This window comes from Phalangium opilio, unplaced genomic scaffold, assembly GCF_054372755.1.
Source record: "Phalangium opilio isolate 3A_F unplaced genomic scaffold, DU_Popi_V2 ptg000079l_1, whole genome shotgun sequence".
In the NCBI taxonomy this organism is placed as follows: domain Eukaryota; kingdom Metazoa; phylum Arthropoda; class Arachnida; order Opiliones; family Phalangiidae; genus Phalangium; species Phalangium opilio.
The window spans coordinates 7,329,735-7,348,488 of NW_028324187.1; the positions used below are offsets into that span (position 1 = coordinate 7,329,735).

General features: G+C 33.9%; 6 protein-coding genes across 6 annotated transcripts; 3 read left to right on the plus strand and 3 right to left on the minus strand.

Moving 5' to 3' along the window:
• Positions 1–47: 47 nt before the first annotated feature.
• LOC149654604 (rap1 GTPase-GDP dissociation stimulator 1-like) lies at positions 48–6,681 on the minus strand. The gene is made up of 14 exons (XM_089846168.1): positions 6,528–6,681; positions 6,233–6,349; positions 3,668–3,811; positions 3,147–3,272; positions 2,941–3,084; positions 2,735–2,863; positions 2,539–2,664; positions 1,736–2,014; positions 1,525–1,662; positions 1,329–1,454; positions 1,112–1,201; positions 875–1,051; positions 634–759; positions 48–473 (listed from the first exon to the last, which is right to left on the minus strand). Exons 1-14 carry the CDS (start codon positions 6,529–6,531, stop codon positions 346–348), a joined length of 1,854 nt encoding a protein of 617 aa, XP_089702294.1. The 5' UTR covers positions 6,532–6,681; the 3' UTR covers positions 48–345.
• On the plus strand, positions 2,593–6,136 carry LOC149654605 (uncharacterized). Its single transcript, XM_089846169.1, has 8 exons — positions 2,593–2,700; positions 4,111–4,193; positions 4,280–4,564; positions 4,637–4,767; positions 4,933–5,092; positions 5,353–5,523; positions 5,586–5,839; positions 5,913–6,136. Exons 2-8 carry the CDS (start codon positions 4,142–4,144, stop codon positions 6,096–6,098), a joined length of 1,239 nt encoding a protein of 412 aa, XP_089702295.1. The 5' UTR covers positions 2,593–2,700; positions 4,111–4,141; the 3' UTR covers positions 6,099–6,136.
• Positions 6,682–6,918: 237 nt separating the features above from the next.
• On the minus strand, positions 6,919–8,895 carry LOC149654606 (uncharacterized). Its single transcript, XM_089846171.1, has 3 exons — positions 8,367–8,895; positions 7,829–8,246; positions 6,919–7,598 (listed from the first exon to the last, which is right to left on the minus strand). Exons 1-3 carry the CDS (start codon positions 8,756–8,758, stop codon positions 7,194–7,196), a joined length of 1,215 nt encoding a protein of 404 aa, XP_089702297.1. The 5' UTR covers positions 8,759–8,895; the 3' UTR covers positions 6,919–7,193.
• Positions 8,896–11,658: 2,763 nt separating this feature from the next.
• On the plus strand, positions 11,659–13,517 carry LOC149654607 (visual pigment-like receptor peropsin). The gene is made up of 6 exons (XM_089846172.1): positions 11,659–11,894; positions 11,985–12,147; positions 12,279–12,506; positions 12,817–13,042; positions 13,117–13,306; positions 13,377–13,517. The coding sequence occupies exons 1-6, from the start codon at positions 11,744–11,746 to the stop codon at positions 13,490–13,492; spliced, it is 1,074 nt and encodes a 357-aa protein (XP_089702298.1). The 5' UTR covers positions 11,659–11,743; the 3' UTR covers positions 13,493–13,517.
• Positions 13,328–17,862, minus strand: LOC149654608 (uncharacterized). The gene is made up of 7 exons (XM_089846170.1): positions 17,464–17,862; positions 17,287–17,393; positions 16,873–17,071; positions 16,635–16,797; positions 16,327–16,538; positions 15,845–16,122; positions 13,328–15,714 (listed from the first exon to the last, which is right to left on the minus strand). The coding sequence occupies exons 1-7, from the start codon at positions 17,533–17,535 to the stop codon at positions 15,513–15,515; spliced, it is 1,233 nt and encodes a 410-aa protein (XP_089702296.1). The 5' UTR covers positions 17,536–17,862; the 3' UTR covers positions 13,328–15,512.
• On the plus strand, positions 14,730–15,454 carry LOC149654609 (uncharacterized). The gene is made up of 3 exons (XM_089845281.1): positions 14,730–14,864; positions 15,042–15,191; positions 15,255–15,454. The coding sequence occupies exons 1-3, from the start codon at positions 14,738–14,740 to the stop codon at positions 15,452–15,454; spliced, it is 477 nt and encodes a 158-aa protein (XP_089701407.1). The 5' UTR covers positions 14,730–14,737.
• Positions 17,863–18,754: the final 892 nt, after the last annotated feature.

The following is an 18,754-nucleotide window of genomic DNA, read 5'->3' on the forward strand; positions in this document are numbered from 1 at the left end:
CCTTTAACCCGTTTCACGAATTTCTGTAGAAAATCATTGAATACTGATTTAAGTTGAATATAATATATATATTTTTTGCTTAAATTTTCAAATACATTAAAAATAATGTACGGTTATTTTCAATGCCGCTAGCAAAGGCTTAGCGGTTATAATTAATTTTTTTTTTTTTTTGAAAAAACTGTAGCTAATCTGGAATAATTGTGCATTTGGAATGCATTTAATTGCTTTTAATTAAACTTTATAATTTAATTTTGCGTTAACTGCAAATTGATTGTGTTGATTTCAAGGGTGCATTGTTAAAATTATTCTTTATTTTCTTTATTTCTTTTACTGATTTGGTCAAATTTAATTTGATTGTTCTAATTGGTCTAAAACACCTTTGGCTTTTTGGGCTGTCAATTCATTTTGACTCGCGATCAGGGATTTTAATTTTTCGGGATAACCCAATGACGTCATACGCTGACGTAGAGAGCCTGAAAAAATGTTCCACGAGATGTTTTAAAGGGAGAATGAAGCGTTCAAATAAGTTGAATAAAATATGCTCAATAATTAAGCTTATTTTATCATTCCAAAGTCATTAAAATTAACTTATTTGAACCCTTTAATGCTACCTTTAATTAAACAGAAACTTACTTGAATTAAGTAGAGCATGAACTAAAGTTAGAGAGTTTTGAATAATTTCGGGGACATTATCAGCTGTCAACCTTTTTTCGAGAGATTCTAATAAATTTGACTTTAAAAATTCATCTTCCGCCATACCTAATTAAATTTAAACACAATTAATGCACCGAAATTCCCAATGCAAGTGGCAAGGCTTAGCAAAATTTGTTAAGCCTTGTCACATGCATCGGAAATAACGAATGCATCATCATACTTAATTGCGTGGCGGCAACCAAAGTTAGCGCGACCAAGGCTTCATTCCTCATGACTAGATGTTCAGAAGTTAACATAGAAACAAGAGGGGAAACTCCTCCCCCCGACACTAAACAAGCGACAACCTGACTAGAAGCGGAGTTTTTAACCAACCAAGATAATAAACGAGTCGCTTCTCCTTTCAATTTAAAAATATTTAAATAAAATATTAATTATAAAAAAAATAGTTTTGGTTTACCTTTGACCCCAGGATGGTCATCAGTTTGGCACCACGTCACCAAACGTTTCATTAAATTAGGGTTAGATCCCAATATTATGGCACTTTTCTCTAAGTTTATAAGAAAAAAAGCACATAAACACGAAATGAAACCAGCCAGCCAGCCAGCCGGATGTTATCGGACTAATACTTTTGCTAACCCTAATCGCGCAAAAGTAAAAAACAAAGTAATACTTGCCTTGTTTATCAACTAACATTCTGAACGTTCCCAATAGTTTAAAAACGACGGGAAACGTTTCAATGACCACCATGGTCAAGAGTTTATCAAGAACACCCGCTTCTAACAGAACACGCTTATTCTCCCCTTAATTAAATAAATAAATTAGCATACAAAATTAATTACGACAGTAATTAGTAATAAGGCAATTAACAACCAGGTATGGCTAGATTTCTGAGGGCTGAAAGTACAGCGTGTTGCAATCTAATATCACCATCGATACCAGTATGTTTATCGAGAACATTCAAGAGATCTTTAATTACACTGTGTTCCACAATTTGAATGCAATGAGTATCTAATTAAAATTAACTAAAATAATTAACTTTAACGCTATCTTTAAAAAAAAACCCAAACACTAGATAATTTACCATTTCTGGCAAAATTGCCGATTGCCAATGCACCGGCAACTTGTACACTTTCATCAGGATGTCTTAACCAAGCTAGAGTTTCCTGATAAACTTTTCCTTTACCCTCCTGGTATAAATACTCCATGCTTTCATCACCAGTTAGTACGAGTATTATGAGATCGTACATGGTTTTAATCATGTTTAAACTCTCTTCATCACGCGATCTTCGCTGATGTTGCGAAATTAACTCGAGAACGCGTTCGCAAAAACCGTTTTTGGAAAGAAATAATTTCACACCATCTGAACAATAATAAAAAACTTATCATAACTCTGTGATGTTATGATATATTTTTAAATCCTATCTAGGATGTGATAGGCCTAATTGTCCTCTATCTACTGATACCAAATACTATAGGGTTATTGCAAATAATGCTCGAGAAAATCGACTTTGCATAGAATAAAACTCATTTCAAATTTATTTCCGTGTCGACTAACTTTGGGAGGTTATAACTCCGATGCATGTAGAGATAGAGGGAAATAATTTTGAGGTATTATAGCCCTAATTGTCCTCTATCTACTGATACCAAATACTATAGGGTTATTGCAAATAATGCTCGAGAAAATCGACTTTGCATAAAATAAAACTAATTTCGAATTTATTTCCGTGTCGACTAACTTTGGGGGGTCATAACTCCGGTGTATTCAAAGATACAGGGATGTAATTTTGAGGTATTATAGCCCTAACTGTCCTCTATCTACTGATACCAAACACTATAGGGCTATTGCAAATAGTACTCGAGATAAATAGGCTTCACAAAACTTACCATTTTCTGCTAGATTTCCAAATAGCTCTAAAAGCGACTCCAAACTATCATCAGGAAATTCTTTCCCAATAAGTTCAATAAGCGAACCTAATGAACCTTTCTCCATCAACTTTTTGCGACCACTCTCTTCAAAAATAGACAGACATTCATCATCGAATAATTGTAAGTAATTCAGCTTACAATTAAAAGTATATACCTAAATCAGCCAAACAATTTAATACAACGAGACAATGAGTGGCGACCTCCTCGTTAGAATGAAATCTACGCAAATATCTAAGCAAAACTTCGACAATTCCGGTTGAAAGAGCCTGATCTTGTGTCTCCTCTAATTAAGCGTTAATTATAATTAAAACTACTAACAATAATTAAGGCTTAGGACTGAAGACAGAAAGGCGACCTCACCGAATGTATCAGTCATATTAAACAAACACCCTGACGCGACGGTTCTCAAGTTATCAGGCATTTCGGACAAACCCAATAGTTTTTCCAAAAGAAGAACAACTTTTTCAACTCCTCTCAAATCTTTTACGATACTCCTAGCGGGGTCTATTCATAATTAACTCGCGTTAATAATTAAAATTAATATACGATTACAATTATTAGCTAACCATTATCATAGCAAATGTTTCCAAGTGCTCTGCACGATTGTATAACAATTTCCTCATTATTATGATTGATTAATTCAACCAATGGCGATATTATGCTGCTATCCGTGCATAATTTACGTGCACTGTCTAAACAACGTATTAATAATTATATCAAACCAGGGATAGATTTAATTTTAGAAGTAGGAATGGAGAACAGAGTAACGTGGGCGCGCGTCAAAGTCCCGGAAACCCTTTCCACAGGACGGGGAGGGGGTATGAAAGAAGAGGCGGGTCATAGCGACAGAGGTAAAAAGGAATTACGTATTTTTCACCGTCCCCGTCAGCAACGTCATCAAAACGTAGTTTAACTGAGCCAATAAGATAATTTAAACTTTTCGTTACGTGTTGGAGGGAGGGGCGGGCTATATACTGGGTGCTATGAGTCTGACTCGAGTAAATACTAATCGTTCTCCATTCCTACTTCTAAAATTAAATCTATCCCTGATCAAACTATAATTTTAATCGTAGTTGTTGTTGTTTACCATCTTTGGCTAATTCAGCGACCATTTCTGATAATTTGGCCGTAACTGCCACAGGTAAACTATTAGTTCTTTTAAGTAATATTGTAATTGATGTGACAATATCATTATTCACAAGTTCGTGAACTATTTCTTCTTTGGAATCGTCTGAAAACATTTCACAAAAGGTCAAAGGGTGGTTAGTTATGCAACTGATTTCCCAAAAAAAAAAGAAGGCGGATTTTTATTAAGACAATAGAGATAGTTAATCTTATCGTATTTAATTCCTTCCATTATTTTTTGTTAATCAATATTGAATTTTAAAGGGATTGTAAACTGCGAAACAAGGTCGCAAAAACGATAATAAAAGTCGAATAAACGTCGTTAACCTTGTACTCTTTCATAAAACGTACTTATTCTTCTTACCTTACTTAGGATTACGCATATTATATAAAATTTTGCAAAAGGTAGCATTTTTTCACTTTAAACCTGTTCAAAATGAACACCGCGTACTTGGTCGCGATATTTCTTCTAACTTTATCATTTACAGGTAAATTTTCAATTAAATTTAATTAGTTTTAATTAAAAAAACACTAAATTAATCTACCATAATTAAAATATTGTTACGTATTTTAGACGCCCAATTACCCGACCCATGTCCATCGAAACAGAACGTGGTACTTGGTCAAAGAGAGACATTGAAATGCAACATTAAAAGAGTTCAAGGTTTAAGGCAATGGTCACTTTTAAAAGGTGAAACGAGTCAACCCCTGGATTTGAACGTTTTTCAACCAGACCCTGATGGGGTAGTGATTAAAATGGTCACCAGTGATTTGGAAGATACCACTTTGCAACTAACAATTACTCACCCAGTAACTGGAGTTTTAATTCAAACTAACAAAATCACTATTACAGTATATGGTAAAAATAAAAAAATGCGATTGTGATACTATCACTTTAAGATATTATTTAATTGTGTTAATTAAATTGTAGGACCACCAATAATTAAGGCAAGGGAATCAACCGTTTTCATAGGCGAAAACGATAATGCAAATAAAATTAAAACAACAATCACGTGTGATGTCTGGAGTACACCCAGTTCAAGAGTGCAATGGTTTTATAAGGTAGCATAATAATACAATTTAATAAAAACACAATATGTTTACAGTAATTAGGCAGCCTAATCTAACCTAATTTAAATGCAGAAACAACCCTATCATTTTATCCCCACATTGCGCAGTTTAACTTAAATAGTAGCTGCATAGTAGTTAATCAAACACTTTCTACAGCTTTCTGGACCATTGGAGTTTGCTTTTACTACAATGGGTAAAAATGGAAGTTCGTCTTTGATCGTTTACAATAAAACCGGCTCTTACCAATGTCGAGCCGACAATGGTTATGGATTCGCAATTGACAATATCAACGTAGTGTCGAATAAAAGAGAACCAGGTTGATTAACAATTTAAATCAAAGGGTGAACATTAATTATTGCACGTAACAAATTGGGGAAATATTCGAAAAAGAATGAAATTTATAAAAAGTTATATAGAAAATTGCGGCAACCAGCCAGCCAGCCATTAAGGGTCTGAACAATACTTTTGCGCCCAAATTTTCGCAAAAGTAAAAATTATTGAAACGTAGTAAAAATGGTCACCCTTGAGAATAAACTAAAAACTAACTAATTAATTAAATATATCTAATTAAAATAGAGGTTTTCCCTGGCATTAAGAGTCTAAATACCATGAAAATAACTGACAACTCAGTTCAGTTCAAAGTTGAACCAGAGGATGAGGCAACTAAATTGACTAAGGTATTCTATATGTACACTCTATATGCCGAAAACAACGCGATGAAAGAAAATCACAATGGAGTAGCTGAAGGTTAATTATATCTTTGCAATTATAAGCATGACATAACTTAAAAAATTGTCATTCTATTTCAGTTGTTGACAACTCATTCACAATCAGTGGTTTCCCACCTGGAGCTTATCTTCATTTTCATTTTGCAACTGCTGCAGAGGATGCTATGAAATTTACTTCAACTGAGGGACTTATGGTCACACTTATGCCTCCAGCCCCTCAATTAGCAGTGACAGAAGTCACGAGTGATTCTGTCACAATAGATTGGAGAGAGCCTTGGAGTGCAACAGCAAGCAACAGAAATGGGATTGATTTCTACGAATTGAAATATAGTCTGGTATGCGCGAAATAATTAACCACCACTAAATTAAGCTTTATTTATTAACAAAATAATCTGTGGGTTGATATAGTTAACACAGAGCGGTGGTGAATTTGAACCTCCAAGTTGCCCTATTGAAATTAAAATTCCACGGTGTGCTTCTAATAGTTATAAAATACATAAACGTTCCTCGGTTGGTGGCTACACTCTTTTGGAACATAGAGCACATAACGTGCAAGGGTACAGCCAATGGAGTAGCTTATTAATTTCACATTAAACAAATAAATATAAAAATGAATAAAATCCTTATTTTCATTTTGTTTTTGTTTATTTTACAACAAATCTTTGTTATATATTCAATTCCTATGATTAAATTGGCCTTATTAATTAAAAATAAAAAGATAAACATACCTTCAACTTTAATTTTGCCGATAACAGCATCCAAACTAGAGAGAAGTTTTTCATTTGAAAATTGCGTTTCTCCCCCTGTACATATTTTCAAATTTTCCAAAGAAGCCGCTAGGCCATCTAAAACCAAAGATAAATGAATTAAATTTAATGTCTCTATAAGCATCTAATAAAGTCAGTAAATAAATCAATAAAATCCTAGGGCTAGAGAATAGAAAAGCATCTTAAGCCTTGGTTAATGTCAAATTTTCTTGACATGTTTTGCGTATTAGATACGGAAATAATACAGTTTTCTTACCCATTTCAATGGAATATAAGGCGTCAGGACCTACAATTACGTTAAGTTAAGGTTAATTAACGGTAGATTAATTTAATAATAAGTATTTAATTAAATTAACGCGACGCAAAAAGAATACTAAATGCAGCGAAGTCAAAACACTGAGTGAGCAGTGGGCCGCAGTACTGCCAGACATTCGAAACTGAAACCAAAGCTGCTCGCGCCAAAATCGAATTATTGGCGGGAAATTCAAAGGAAATGAGTGGTTCTAGGCCTATTATGCAATATATTCAGGTCTATTGTTACAAATGTTTGAAATATTAAATTGTTTCAACGTATTATATTATTCATAAAAGTTAGTTTACCAATAAAATGCCCTAGTTGAAGAAAATGAATGACCAGTACAAATAGATTATTTATTTAAAAACATTTTATTATAAAAGATGAACCCATACAAAAATTTTAAACAATAAAAAACCTCATTACATATCAAAATGTATATTAATTAAATTAGAAAATGAATTAAGTCTCAAGGGATGGTTATTTAAATGAAATAATAAAAAGTGATTTTTAGTTAATGAGTTTTCACAACCACACAGTGGCTTGGTTTGCCCTAATGAAGAACCTGATCCTTAATTGAAAATTAAACCTCCCTCTCAAAGACTTCAATTCATTATCGATTCATGACTATTCGGAGATTGAGGTTCTTTCCATGCTCATGGTAGAGCCGCGTGGACTAGGACTATCCAGACCATCAGGGATACTTGGGGAATAAAGGCCATTTTTGAGCTTTTGACCCCAACAGAGAGCGAAAGGCCAATACAAAATTCGAAGGTAGTTGTAACGCAACTTCTTGCTCATGATGCAATAAAAGATAATCGTCAGAGAGTTGCAGAATAAAATTCCGCAACGATTCCAAGCCAATTGGCAAATGAACAGCGTTTGAATGTAGGATTGGGGGTAAAACCAGTACATGATGCTGATGATGCTGTCAGGTAAGTACGTCAAAAAGTACATCAGGATCATAGCCGTCAATGCCAGAGTGATGCGACGCTCCTTGCGGAAATTGTGTTTCTCCACTTCCTGAATAACCTTAAATAACATCCATAGGTTAAAATTTATTAGTTCCCTCTAAGTTGTACAGAAACTGCAGCAAATGGGGTTATAATCTAAGCCTTGGTTAATTGGGAGATAACCTTATGGGTTCACCTCCGACCCAACCCAGAGAAGAACTGAACCAAACCACTTCTAAAACCTTCCTCGGCATGCAGTATGGTCAAGTTTGGTAAAGGGGTAAAGGATTTCTGAAACATGTACGGTACCTTGGTTTTAGACGGCCTTTTGGGTACGTTCATCGCTTTCCTGTCACTCCTGGCCATCCATAGTCGCAAAATGAGGGCAAAGGACACTATCATCAACAGGGTACACGGAACAGCCGTGCTAAGCAGGACAGCAATGGGGAAGTACAATTTGAAAGTGGCGTCTGTCTCGGCGTGTCTCCAGTTTCCGGTCAAGCCAACTGCAATTTGCTTTTCGACAGTAGAATCCGTGGTTGATGACGTCAGATTGTAGACGTATAACAGGCATTCGAAGGAAAAGTAGTAGTAAGACCATAATGCGATTGATGACAAAAGTACCAGGACACAAACGAGTTTGCTACGAAGTTGGGTGCACAAGTTTGAGGCTTGCAAAGGAAACGTGATGGCCACGAACCTCCATAAGCCAATTGTCACCGTCAACCTGAAAAATTTAAACAAGGAATGAACATAAGTAACATCGTGTGTGAAGCGTAATCCGCTTTTGGTAACATCCTAAGGCTCGAAATGTAATTAAACAAATAAGGACGATAATTCAACTTACCAATTTGAGATGCAAATGCAGGTCTGACTGACGCAATACGAGATGGCCGAAAGCACGCTAACGTGCTCGGAGAACAGGATCACCCAATTCTTGTTGAAAAACATGGCGAATTCGTAGAAGAATGTGACGTATAAAATCAAATTTATCGCTTCGAGAGTGGCCAATTGAATGTTTATGGATGCCGAAAGGTTCGAACGCGTCAAAGCCACGATATTCAAAGCGTTAGCGATAATTCCAATTAAGCAAATTAAAAGTTTCAAAAATGGTACACCGAACGCGAAATAATCCATAAAATACTCTTGCTTTTCATATTTGAATAATTCGAAACCATCAAACGTAAAATTTTTAGTTTCGAATAAGATACATTGGGTATCGTTTAGTACTGATTCCATTTTAAATTTCTAAGTAAAACTTCGTAAGTTACTTATCGGCGTTTTCGCGCCGCGTTTGGCGAAGGAAAGACCCTTCGTGGTTCAGCTTTTAACTTTTCTGACTTGTCGCTCGGGGCTTTCTTGAGATTGTGATTTTTGAAAGCAAACTAACATCGAGGGACTTTGTAAAATTGAAAAGGGACTTCATTTTAACCCTTCCCCTTTATCCGAGGGTAGAAGCACTGATACGTTGATAAAGATCTTTTGAAACCAGTCCTATATAAGAAAAGCACGGGAATCATAATAGATGAGGATAGTGAATAGCCCCTCGTGGTTTCCTTTGAAAAACTTAAGGTTTTTCCAATAAGCTGTGTATTTAAAGTGTACGTGACACGCTTCTACAAAGCGTCATAGTTCCTTGCTTGGTATAAAGTTTAGGTGTTATTTTCAAGTTTAAAATATATTTAAAAGTCTGTGACGTCAATCCAAAATATTACAGGTCAAAGGGCGCCCAATACATTATCTAGAGCAATTTCTAATCCAATTTACAATGTTCCAAGTATTTGCTTTAAATGTAAACAAGCAATTTCATTTGGATTTACATTTTTGTAGAACTTTTCAAGATAAATCATTTCCCATAAACATTATTTGAAAATGATAAAAGAGAAATATAATTAATTGCTAAATATATACAATACGTTCACTTAAGCGCATGCGTGAATAACACTTCAAATTGGTTCTCAGAGCAAAAAATACTGAATAAAATGTCATAAACAAAAATGACTGGTAATTTCTAGCACAGTGGTGGTTTATCAAAGACACTTTAAAAAACCTGGTGTTACGGTGGGTGGCCTCTCTGACTTCTTCAACCACCAGAGGTAAAAGTCAACACTTAGGATTTTCACGGTTATTTTCCATTAGGACATGCTGTAGGCCTATAATTATCTCACCTTAAAGATTTAATAGAGATTAAAGGCAGGGGAGGGTTAAATTCAAACGCCATAGAAAGAACCCATCCACTATACCTCGCACTCTATTCTACTCTCCATATACAATACATTTACAATAGAGTTCCTTCTTAAAGGTGTGGGATATATAAAGATTAAAAATCATTCTTTTCTTCAGTGAAGTTCAGTTTTCTCCCAAAAAAAATTCCTATTTTTCAATCTGGAAGATTATCTTGTTTGGTTTTTGGATATTTCTTTAAGGAAAATGCGTAGAGTATTTAATCAGTATTGGTAAAATGATTGATTGATTGATATATTTTGATGGGAATTTTATAAGGCAAATAATATACTATCTTTTTCAATGAACTACTTTTCTATGATTAACAAGTAAATAGCGATGAGTGTTTTTTGACGTCTATAATATGTATAAAAATCATTGTTTTCCCAATTTAAGGAAAGTCAACTAGAAACTTAACATCTCGCAATATTTTGTAAGTTGTAAAGGGTTAGTCGCCTAATAATATATAATGGTAAATGTTTATAGAATGCAATTTACTATATGCAAATTTTGCGCCTCAATTCTTGAATTTTGAAATTGTATAGCTGTTTGCCAAATAATAAATAATTATTTAAGTGATTTTGTTTTTTATTTCAAGTTTTCCCACGAAAGTTTTCAAAACAAAAGTTTCCGGGTATTTTTTCTTTTTTCTTTTTTTTTTGTAAAATGAAGTATTTTTATGTTCAAATTTAGGTGTAAAGAATATGACTGCCTTTATTTAGTGAGTTTTTCAAACAGTCGAATATGTAAGCCTATTATTTGATTTGAAGCAGATTGACTTTGGAAAATAAGTGATTATATATATTTAATAGTGGCACCCCATGATATTTGCCCGTAGACCTTAATACAGTAAAAGCTGGGAGAGTGCCATTACTCTGTACGAGAAATTTCTTATAAGCTAATGATAATTCTACTTCATACCTTTATATTTGTACTAAATACCTGAGATTTTATTAATTAAACAATGGTCTATAAATTGACACTAATACACACTTGTTATTTCTACCTTCACTTGGTGACGTCAAAACTTAGGGTTTGTAAAAGATACTTGGGCTTCTTAAACAAATCTTGAAAAATAACTAAATGCGCATTAAAAATTCCTTTGCTACCTTCACTTTGAAGCCTCAGAAGTCATAACTTTGGGTTTATAAGTTCGTTTCAAAAAAACCCTCGTAATAATCAAAACCATATACTTCATCTTCTGCTGCAACTAGACATAAAAGTTCTTTCAAACAGGGCTCGAAAAATTATCCAACATATTCCAGGTCCTTCCCAACAGCGCCTTTTAAAGCGTATATATAACAAAGTAATATCAAGAAGTGATATCCAGTTTACTAGGGAGAGGTGTAAATTCGCCTCCACATTTCCAGCTTTATCTCCAGTCCAAATGCAGGTCCGGAGTTAATCCCAGCCGCCTCTAAATTACAACCAGCATGCATCTTATTGGTTCTTGAAAACTCACGTCAGCGCGACTCGAATGACGAAAATTACTTGTATTTTCCGACTGAGGAGAGGCAGCGAAATAGCCCGGCCTCCTTTTACGTCCCCCTTGAATTTTGCAAGGGGGACTGGGACTATGGCACGCGCGAATACTTGGGCATCTTATACCTTCTCCCTAATAAACTAGATATCACTTCTTGGTAATATACACCTTCAAATGCTTTTATAATATAGAATTTCATACAAGATAACAATGGAGAGAGAATTAAATCCTAACATAACGTACATAATCCTGGATTAAAATTTCGCATAAAAAAAGAATGCACTGTAGCTTCCTTCTTGAAATAAAAATTAAAATTAGCGTAACAAATCCCTTAACGGAAATGGCTATACAGAACAACATATTATGTTTCATATTGTCAAGTGCTAAACTTGCTAAAGTCGATCTCACGCATATATCACGGCGTTTTTGCAAAGAGAGGACTTGAATTCAACTCCTTGGATGATAAATATTATCAGTAAAAATTATTTAGGAAGAAAAATTAAACTCGGTTATCAATTATGTCTACTGAACTTAATCTAATCGCGCCAACTACTCAGTCTCAAGGTTCCAGCATGGATTCAGCCTTGTTACCTGTAGCTCCGGAATTCCCTGACAATCCATTTCCAGATTCGACTCATACATTTATTGGCATTTATTTAGTTATTATTGGTAAGGATTTTTTTGATTTATTTCAAAATTCGTCAGGGTAATTATTTATTTATTTATTTATTTATTATTGGTATTTGTTTTTCGATTCAGGTATCATTGGTACTTTTGGAAATGGATTGGTACTGGCTATGTTCATTAGATTTCGGGCACTCTTAACACCGACCGCTGTCTTATTGGTCAATTTGGCAGTGTCTGATCTGGGAGTACTTGTTTTTGGGTTTCCGTTTTCGGCTTCTTCAAGCTTTGCCAAAACGTAAGTACCCACGCAGTAATGGTCATTACGAACCTTAAAGAACAATTCCTTAAGAATGTCACTTGATGTTACTACAATTTAGACCAAGACAATAAGACGTTTGCTAATTATATTAAATAATATGATTTCAGATGGCTCTTTGGAGAAGGTGGATGTCAGTGGTACGCGTTTACTGGGTTTCTATTTGGTACCGCTCATATCGCGACTCTCGGATTACTGGCGTTGGACCGGTACTCGGTGACTTTCAAGAGTAGCAACGCTAGGGGGAAGCTCACCTACCGACGTTATTGCAAGTTTTTAGTGGCCATTTGGATCTTCGCTGCCTTCTGGGCTCTTATGCCACTCTTAGGATGGGCCAGGTACAGTTCATTTCAATGAGGACTAACCGGTCTCAAAGAAATACCTTTAGATATACATAGTTCCACTAAAGGGGAGTGCTTTTGCCGATACCCTAGTGTCGCCAGGTCATAGGTGAGTCAAGAGGTTGAAGAGAGAAAAAGGTGCAGTTCAGTTTGAATCAGTACTTGACTCACAGAAGACCTGACAACACTGCACCGAAGTTTAAGCTTAGAGATGGGATACATTTGCTGTAGACATTTTAGTGAAAACTGTCTATTCTTTTAACAAATGATACCTAACATCATACTTGCATTGTGATTATTCCCACAGATATGGTTTGGAACCCAGCATCACAACTTGCACAATCGACTGGCGCCATAACGACTCGAGTTATAAATCCTTCTTGGTGTCGTATTTCGTCTTAGGGTACCTGGTGCCATTGGGTGCAATCATCTACTGCTACGTGGCAATCGCAAAGCGTATGAAAAGTAAAAAAATGGCAGCCCTGCGATCCTCAATCAATGATAAATGGGCTAACGAAAAAAATGTCAATATAGTGAGTATACTCCCTTAAAACATTGGTAAGATTTAGGTTTATTGCATATTTACTGATTTAGAAATGTATTTCAGATGACTTTAATCGTGATTGTGGCGTTCATCGTGGCATGGAGCCCCTACGCCGTTTTGTGTATGTGGACTGTCTTTGCTGACCCATCAACGGTTCCCTTGTTTTTGACCTTGATTCCACCTCTCTGCGCTAAAGGTTCATTAACCTTTAACCCCATCATATATTACGCCACTAATCCACGACTTCGACTTGGTAAAATATTAATTTTCAAAATTAATATTGGGCCCCTTCGGTATTGGTTTGATTACAATTTTAATTATAGGCTTGGCTGCAACTTTGGGTTGTTGCAAGGAAAACCCGAGGGAGTTGATTGAAATGGCCGATGCCAAGGAAAAGGAAACAGTCAATACAACAGAGGAAAATGCAGACGCAAATTAAATAGACACAATTGGCTTAAATTCAGCAACTAAGAGGCCTTAAATATATTGCACCGAGGATATTAAATTTAATAGGAACTTTGAACTTGAAACTTAGAGCGTAGTATAAGGGATGCCTTTAATATTTCTTATTAATATCCTTGGATAATTAGCTATGAATACTCGAAAAATATTAACACACGAATTTTTAATTAAAGTACATTTGCTAATATGCTAATTATTAAATACTTTTACAAAATATAATTAGGCTTAATTAAATTTTAAATATTTTTTAATATTATTTTAAACATAAATAGTTCATATATCTCTCCATTTATATTTATTCCACCATTGCTTACTTGTATTAATTAAATATAAATTGTTGTATTTGAAAGTTTATAACAACAAATAAAGCTATTTGATTCTGTGGTATTAATAATTCCTTATGACTTTTCTTTAAAAGTAGAAGATTGTAAACATCTACTAACAGAATTTAATAATAATTATAGTTAATTATCATAAAATATATTTAATTGCAATTTATAAAACGGTTAAATTAAATTAATGACTTAGCTGATGTACTGTACTTCTGTTAAAAATAAATATAAACATAGTAAAAAATATTTACGTAATGTGTCATGAATGGAGTTTTAGAAATTTATCTGACCGTTATTATCCAATATCACCTTTCTTAGAATACATTTAGTACTTATGAAAATCAACTCGCCTACAAAACACAACGTCACAGCTTCTAAGGTCAAGAGGAACTTGAGACGGAGAGGATTTCGTCAATATGTATATAGAATAATTTAACAATTTTCTTTACACATAACTAAATCGTCCACGCTAAATATTTAGGTTGGTCTAAGATGATTTCAATAAATCATAAGTTTATGTTCATAAGTTTGATCGCGTTATATAATCAATTGATTCTCGACTACTCCGACGACGCAATTGTCAAAGAGGGAAAAATGTTACTTATATTGATAGATTTAAGATGGTTATTTAAACTAAATAGCTTCAAATAGACATACATTAAACGGCGTTTAAACTTGTCAATCAGTTGATTAATTTAAAACATAAATCATACTGTTTCCTGTTTGGCTTTCTAAACTATCTCTATAAATCTGTTTCAATCACATTCGATATTATCAGAACGTTTCAAAGACGATTCTATGAAACAACTCATCTCTAAGGTAGCCTAAATAACCAACGCAATAACCCTAAACACTATAATATTTCTAAAAAGGTTTAAAAATCTACGACAATGTTTGGTAACAATTCTGGTCTTTTTACGTTAACGCGAGTGATAATGACCATTATTATGGTATCGTTGACCAATTGCGATTTTGGTTATTACGGACATGGACACGCTGATGAAGAATACGGATTAAGTAAGTACTTAAGTTAACTTAATTTAATTTAAAATGTTTAAAGAGATAAATAGAGTATAAGTTAAAATAACAAAAATTATAAAAATATAACATTGGGCTGAAGTTTGAAATTATTTTTTTAAGTATTTAAATCTTACGGTAGTTCAAAATTAAATGTTACTTTCTCAATAATTAAAGGGGTTTGCCCACGCTGGGCGAAACAAACTTATTGTGACGTAAAAAGGGACCTAGTATGGCGTCTAAAAAGGGACGGTTTCCTATGGGGTAATCGATGTTGGGACAATTTACAAGGGAAGGAAGACACCATATGTGGTGCAGTTTTGAAAGGTAATAATAACTTTGAAAATTGCAAGATATTCCGTGTTAAAACAATTTAAAACATTGTGTCAGGTTCCTTGGAAACTTGCAATGGCAACGGAACTCTATTGGCTCCCGATTGCGAACGAGATTGCAGGGCATTGCACAGTTACTTGGGGGGAGATTGCACCGAAGGCAACCGACCACGTGACAGATGCATTTGCTATTACGACAGAAAACGACCATGGTCTAATAAAGCTGACAAAAATGAAAAGAAACCAAGTCCTCCATAGAAACGCCAAGGAAATTATTTTGTAAATAAAGTTTAACTAGTAATAAAGGGTTAGTTAATTAATAAGCTACTTCGAAAATGAACATCAATAAAGCTAGAGAAAACACAATTAACCAGGTATAGAAGACTTCGGGAAAATGTTTCACGTTAAGGCTTCGTTCTTTATAACTAACTGTTTCACGAAGCATGTATTTTTCCATGTGTTCTAATTCCTTTCTTAATCCATTAACGTCTTGTTTTGTCTCACGAAATCTAATGATTCTAGAAACAATTAAAGAAATTCTCACTAATTGAGTGGAATTTGATACAATATCACTAACATTTCAACAAATAGAAATTATAGTTCTAATAGTAATAGGGTTAAAATTTAAGAAAACAAACAAACTCAAACCTTTGGTTGATTTTCTCAACGGCCAACTTGGAAATATTTTTGGAGAGTTTGAAACTTGATGAGACGGACATGAGGCCTTCCTGTCCAATCAAGAATCTGTTGGTGTTATGAACTTCCGGTCCCATACGTTGGATGAATCTACGTCCCTCAGCTGCCTCGTGGATTAAAATAGAAGGTCGCTTGCACAAGGCTTTGAGGAATTGAGGCGACTCCAATTCACTTGAACTCTTGACCTCAATGCGACTTTTTAGACCACGGAAAATCGTCGATTTGTCCATCTAGAATTTAATAATTAAATTTAAATCATTACAATTATATCAATTCTTTTATCCCAATATGAGTTCTAGGCTGATAGCGAATCATTTCTTAAACTGACAAACAGGTTTTCGTCTATCAGAGGTCCACAAACAAACACACACACGTACTCACACACAAACCATCAGCGCATTAGCTACGTACATTTTTTCTTATTACTGCCATACCTTCAAAATATTTTCAAGATCTATTCCTCCAGCGATGTAAACTTTAACATTCGGGTTCATTGTGACGTCATGAATTGTATCAATCACCAAACGTTTCCTAACAATGGCGTTGCTCTCTACGTCAGCAGCCAACCAAGAAACCATAACGAAACACGCAATTTTCCAGAACCCAACTGCAAGGCGAATTGAAACGCTGTTATAAAGTTTCGGTTCTGAAATACACAAAAATAAATATATTTAATTTCAATTCTGCATAATTGAGCACGTTGTTATCTTAAGATATCGGTTTTTTGTGATGTCAGGCTTACGTTTTAGAAGAATTATTGTCAAGACAATCCAGATGCTATCAACTACGATACGTCGTGTGCTTTTGTATTTCATATTCGATACAGAACGAACGTGGAATTTGTATAACATTATTAGAAGACCGACTAGTGAACCCAAGGAACAATGCACCATCAAAATATCAATCTTAAAATAAACGTTATCGGTTTTAACTTATTGCGTGGTTATTATTTACTTATGAAGTAAATTAATTTAATTTACATTTCTGTGGAAGGCTTTGATAATGCTACGAAAGGGGGCGTCAACATCAGTGATGCTTAAACATTGAATAATTGATGCATGTTCGTTTCTAATTGGAAACGTCATATCGTACGAACTGTCATAATCAAATGACGTTTCATATGACAGATATATATCCTTATTTTCAATGGAAAAATTGCTAGATTCGCTGATACTGTACCTTTAAAAAAATAAAGCTGTAACTAATTTATATAATTGTGGCTAACTAATTAATTGAGAAATTAATTTTAATTTTAATCTCGTAAGGTGGTTATTGACTACAAATTAATTAAGTAACAAGTTATTTCACTAAATTATTTTAATTAATCTAGAAAATTAACTTTAATTAGGGTTAAATTATGGGGAAACATTGCTTAATTAGTAAGTAGTAATTACGGAATTTTAAGGTTGTTTAATACGTAACTCGCAGCCACAATTAGCGAATTATTTGAAAAAATTTTATCGTCCAAAACTTGACAGTCAAGTCTCTCTTTTTCAAAATACTGCAAAATAGATGTAGCCTAATTTATTTCTTTTAGGTAATTAAAATTAATTTAAATTTAAATTTCGTACCTTGTTAATCAAGGGCGCATTTTCATCCTCGGATATCACCGCTTCTAACACGGAAATATTTTTAAACAACATCCTTCTTGAAGGATTAAACACGTAATAGATGTTTCTTGTTGTCCCCAAAGTCTTATATAGGAATATTTAAACTTATTTGCATAAAATCGTGATATTACGCTATTAACTGTCTAATATCTTAATGACACTTGCCAGCTTTTACATATTTTAATTTCTATAGGCCTAGTAAGATATGACACTATACTGAAAGTTCAGAAATTATTTAGTACGTCAACAAAACTTTCTAAGATTAAAAAGATTTAGAGTTCAATTTTAATAATAAATAATATATTGATTACTTTACTTCGTAACTTTAGAATGTTATCGTTAGATCAATAAATAGTTTTTGATAGAAGTTCTACTGTAGATAGAAATTAAAAAACTTCGAATTTGATTTTAATTTACTTAATATTAAAATTGCATTAAAAGTGTGAAATTTATAATATTTTAACAAGAAGCTATATCTAGTTTACTGTACCTTCTCCCTAATAAACTAGATATCACTTGCATTCAAAGTGTGAAATTTGTAATATTTTAATTTAATCCTTGTATTACTGAAAGGCGTTGTCATAAGTGGTAAATTGGTAATTAAATTATTTATGGTTAAAAGTCTCTTAAGTAGAATCAAGTAAATTTGAAATTACATCTTACTCATCTTCAAATACATTATTATAGGCCTATACTTCTACTTCATCTATTTTTGTAGTATCGTCTATCTTTATTAGTACAAGAGCTAATTTATCAAGGAGTATAAAAAAGGTAGACATAATCTTCAACCTGAAACTATTTTACGGTCCAGTACTCTCTCTTTCTCCTAAATCCTTACATAAAGCTTTATTATTTTTCCCCGCCAAAAAGAAAGGAAGATCTTTTTAGACCGTAATAGAAAATAGGGTGGATGGGAGTCTTTAGAGACGATATAAGACTATTACATCATGGACTAGAAGTGATAGTTTTCATTAAAGTGACTATAGAACAATAGCCTACTCTGTCAGGCCCTCTATGAGCTATATTTGTAAAATATTGATTCAAACTAAGGATAATTAAACTACAATAAAAGGGATACTAAACCGACCAATAATAGCTGAATTCAAGTCCACCCGTTAATAGTCTAGGCTTTAGAACGATCATCGTAGAAGATTTAGAAGCTTGGAGTTTAGTAAAGCTTGGGTCGTCGAAGTATTTTCACTCCCGTGTTCCAAAAGGGGATAAAACTAATTAAGGGTGGTGAGATTAAGTT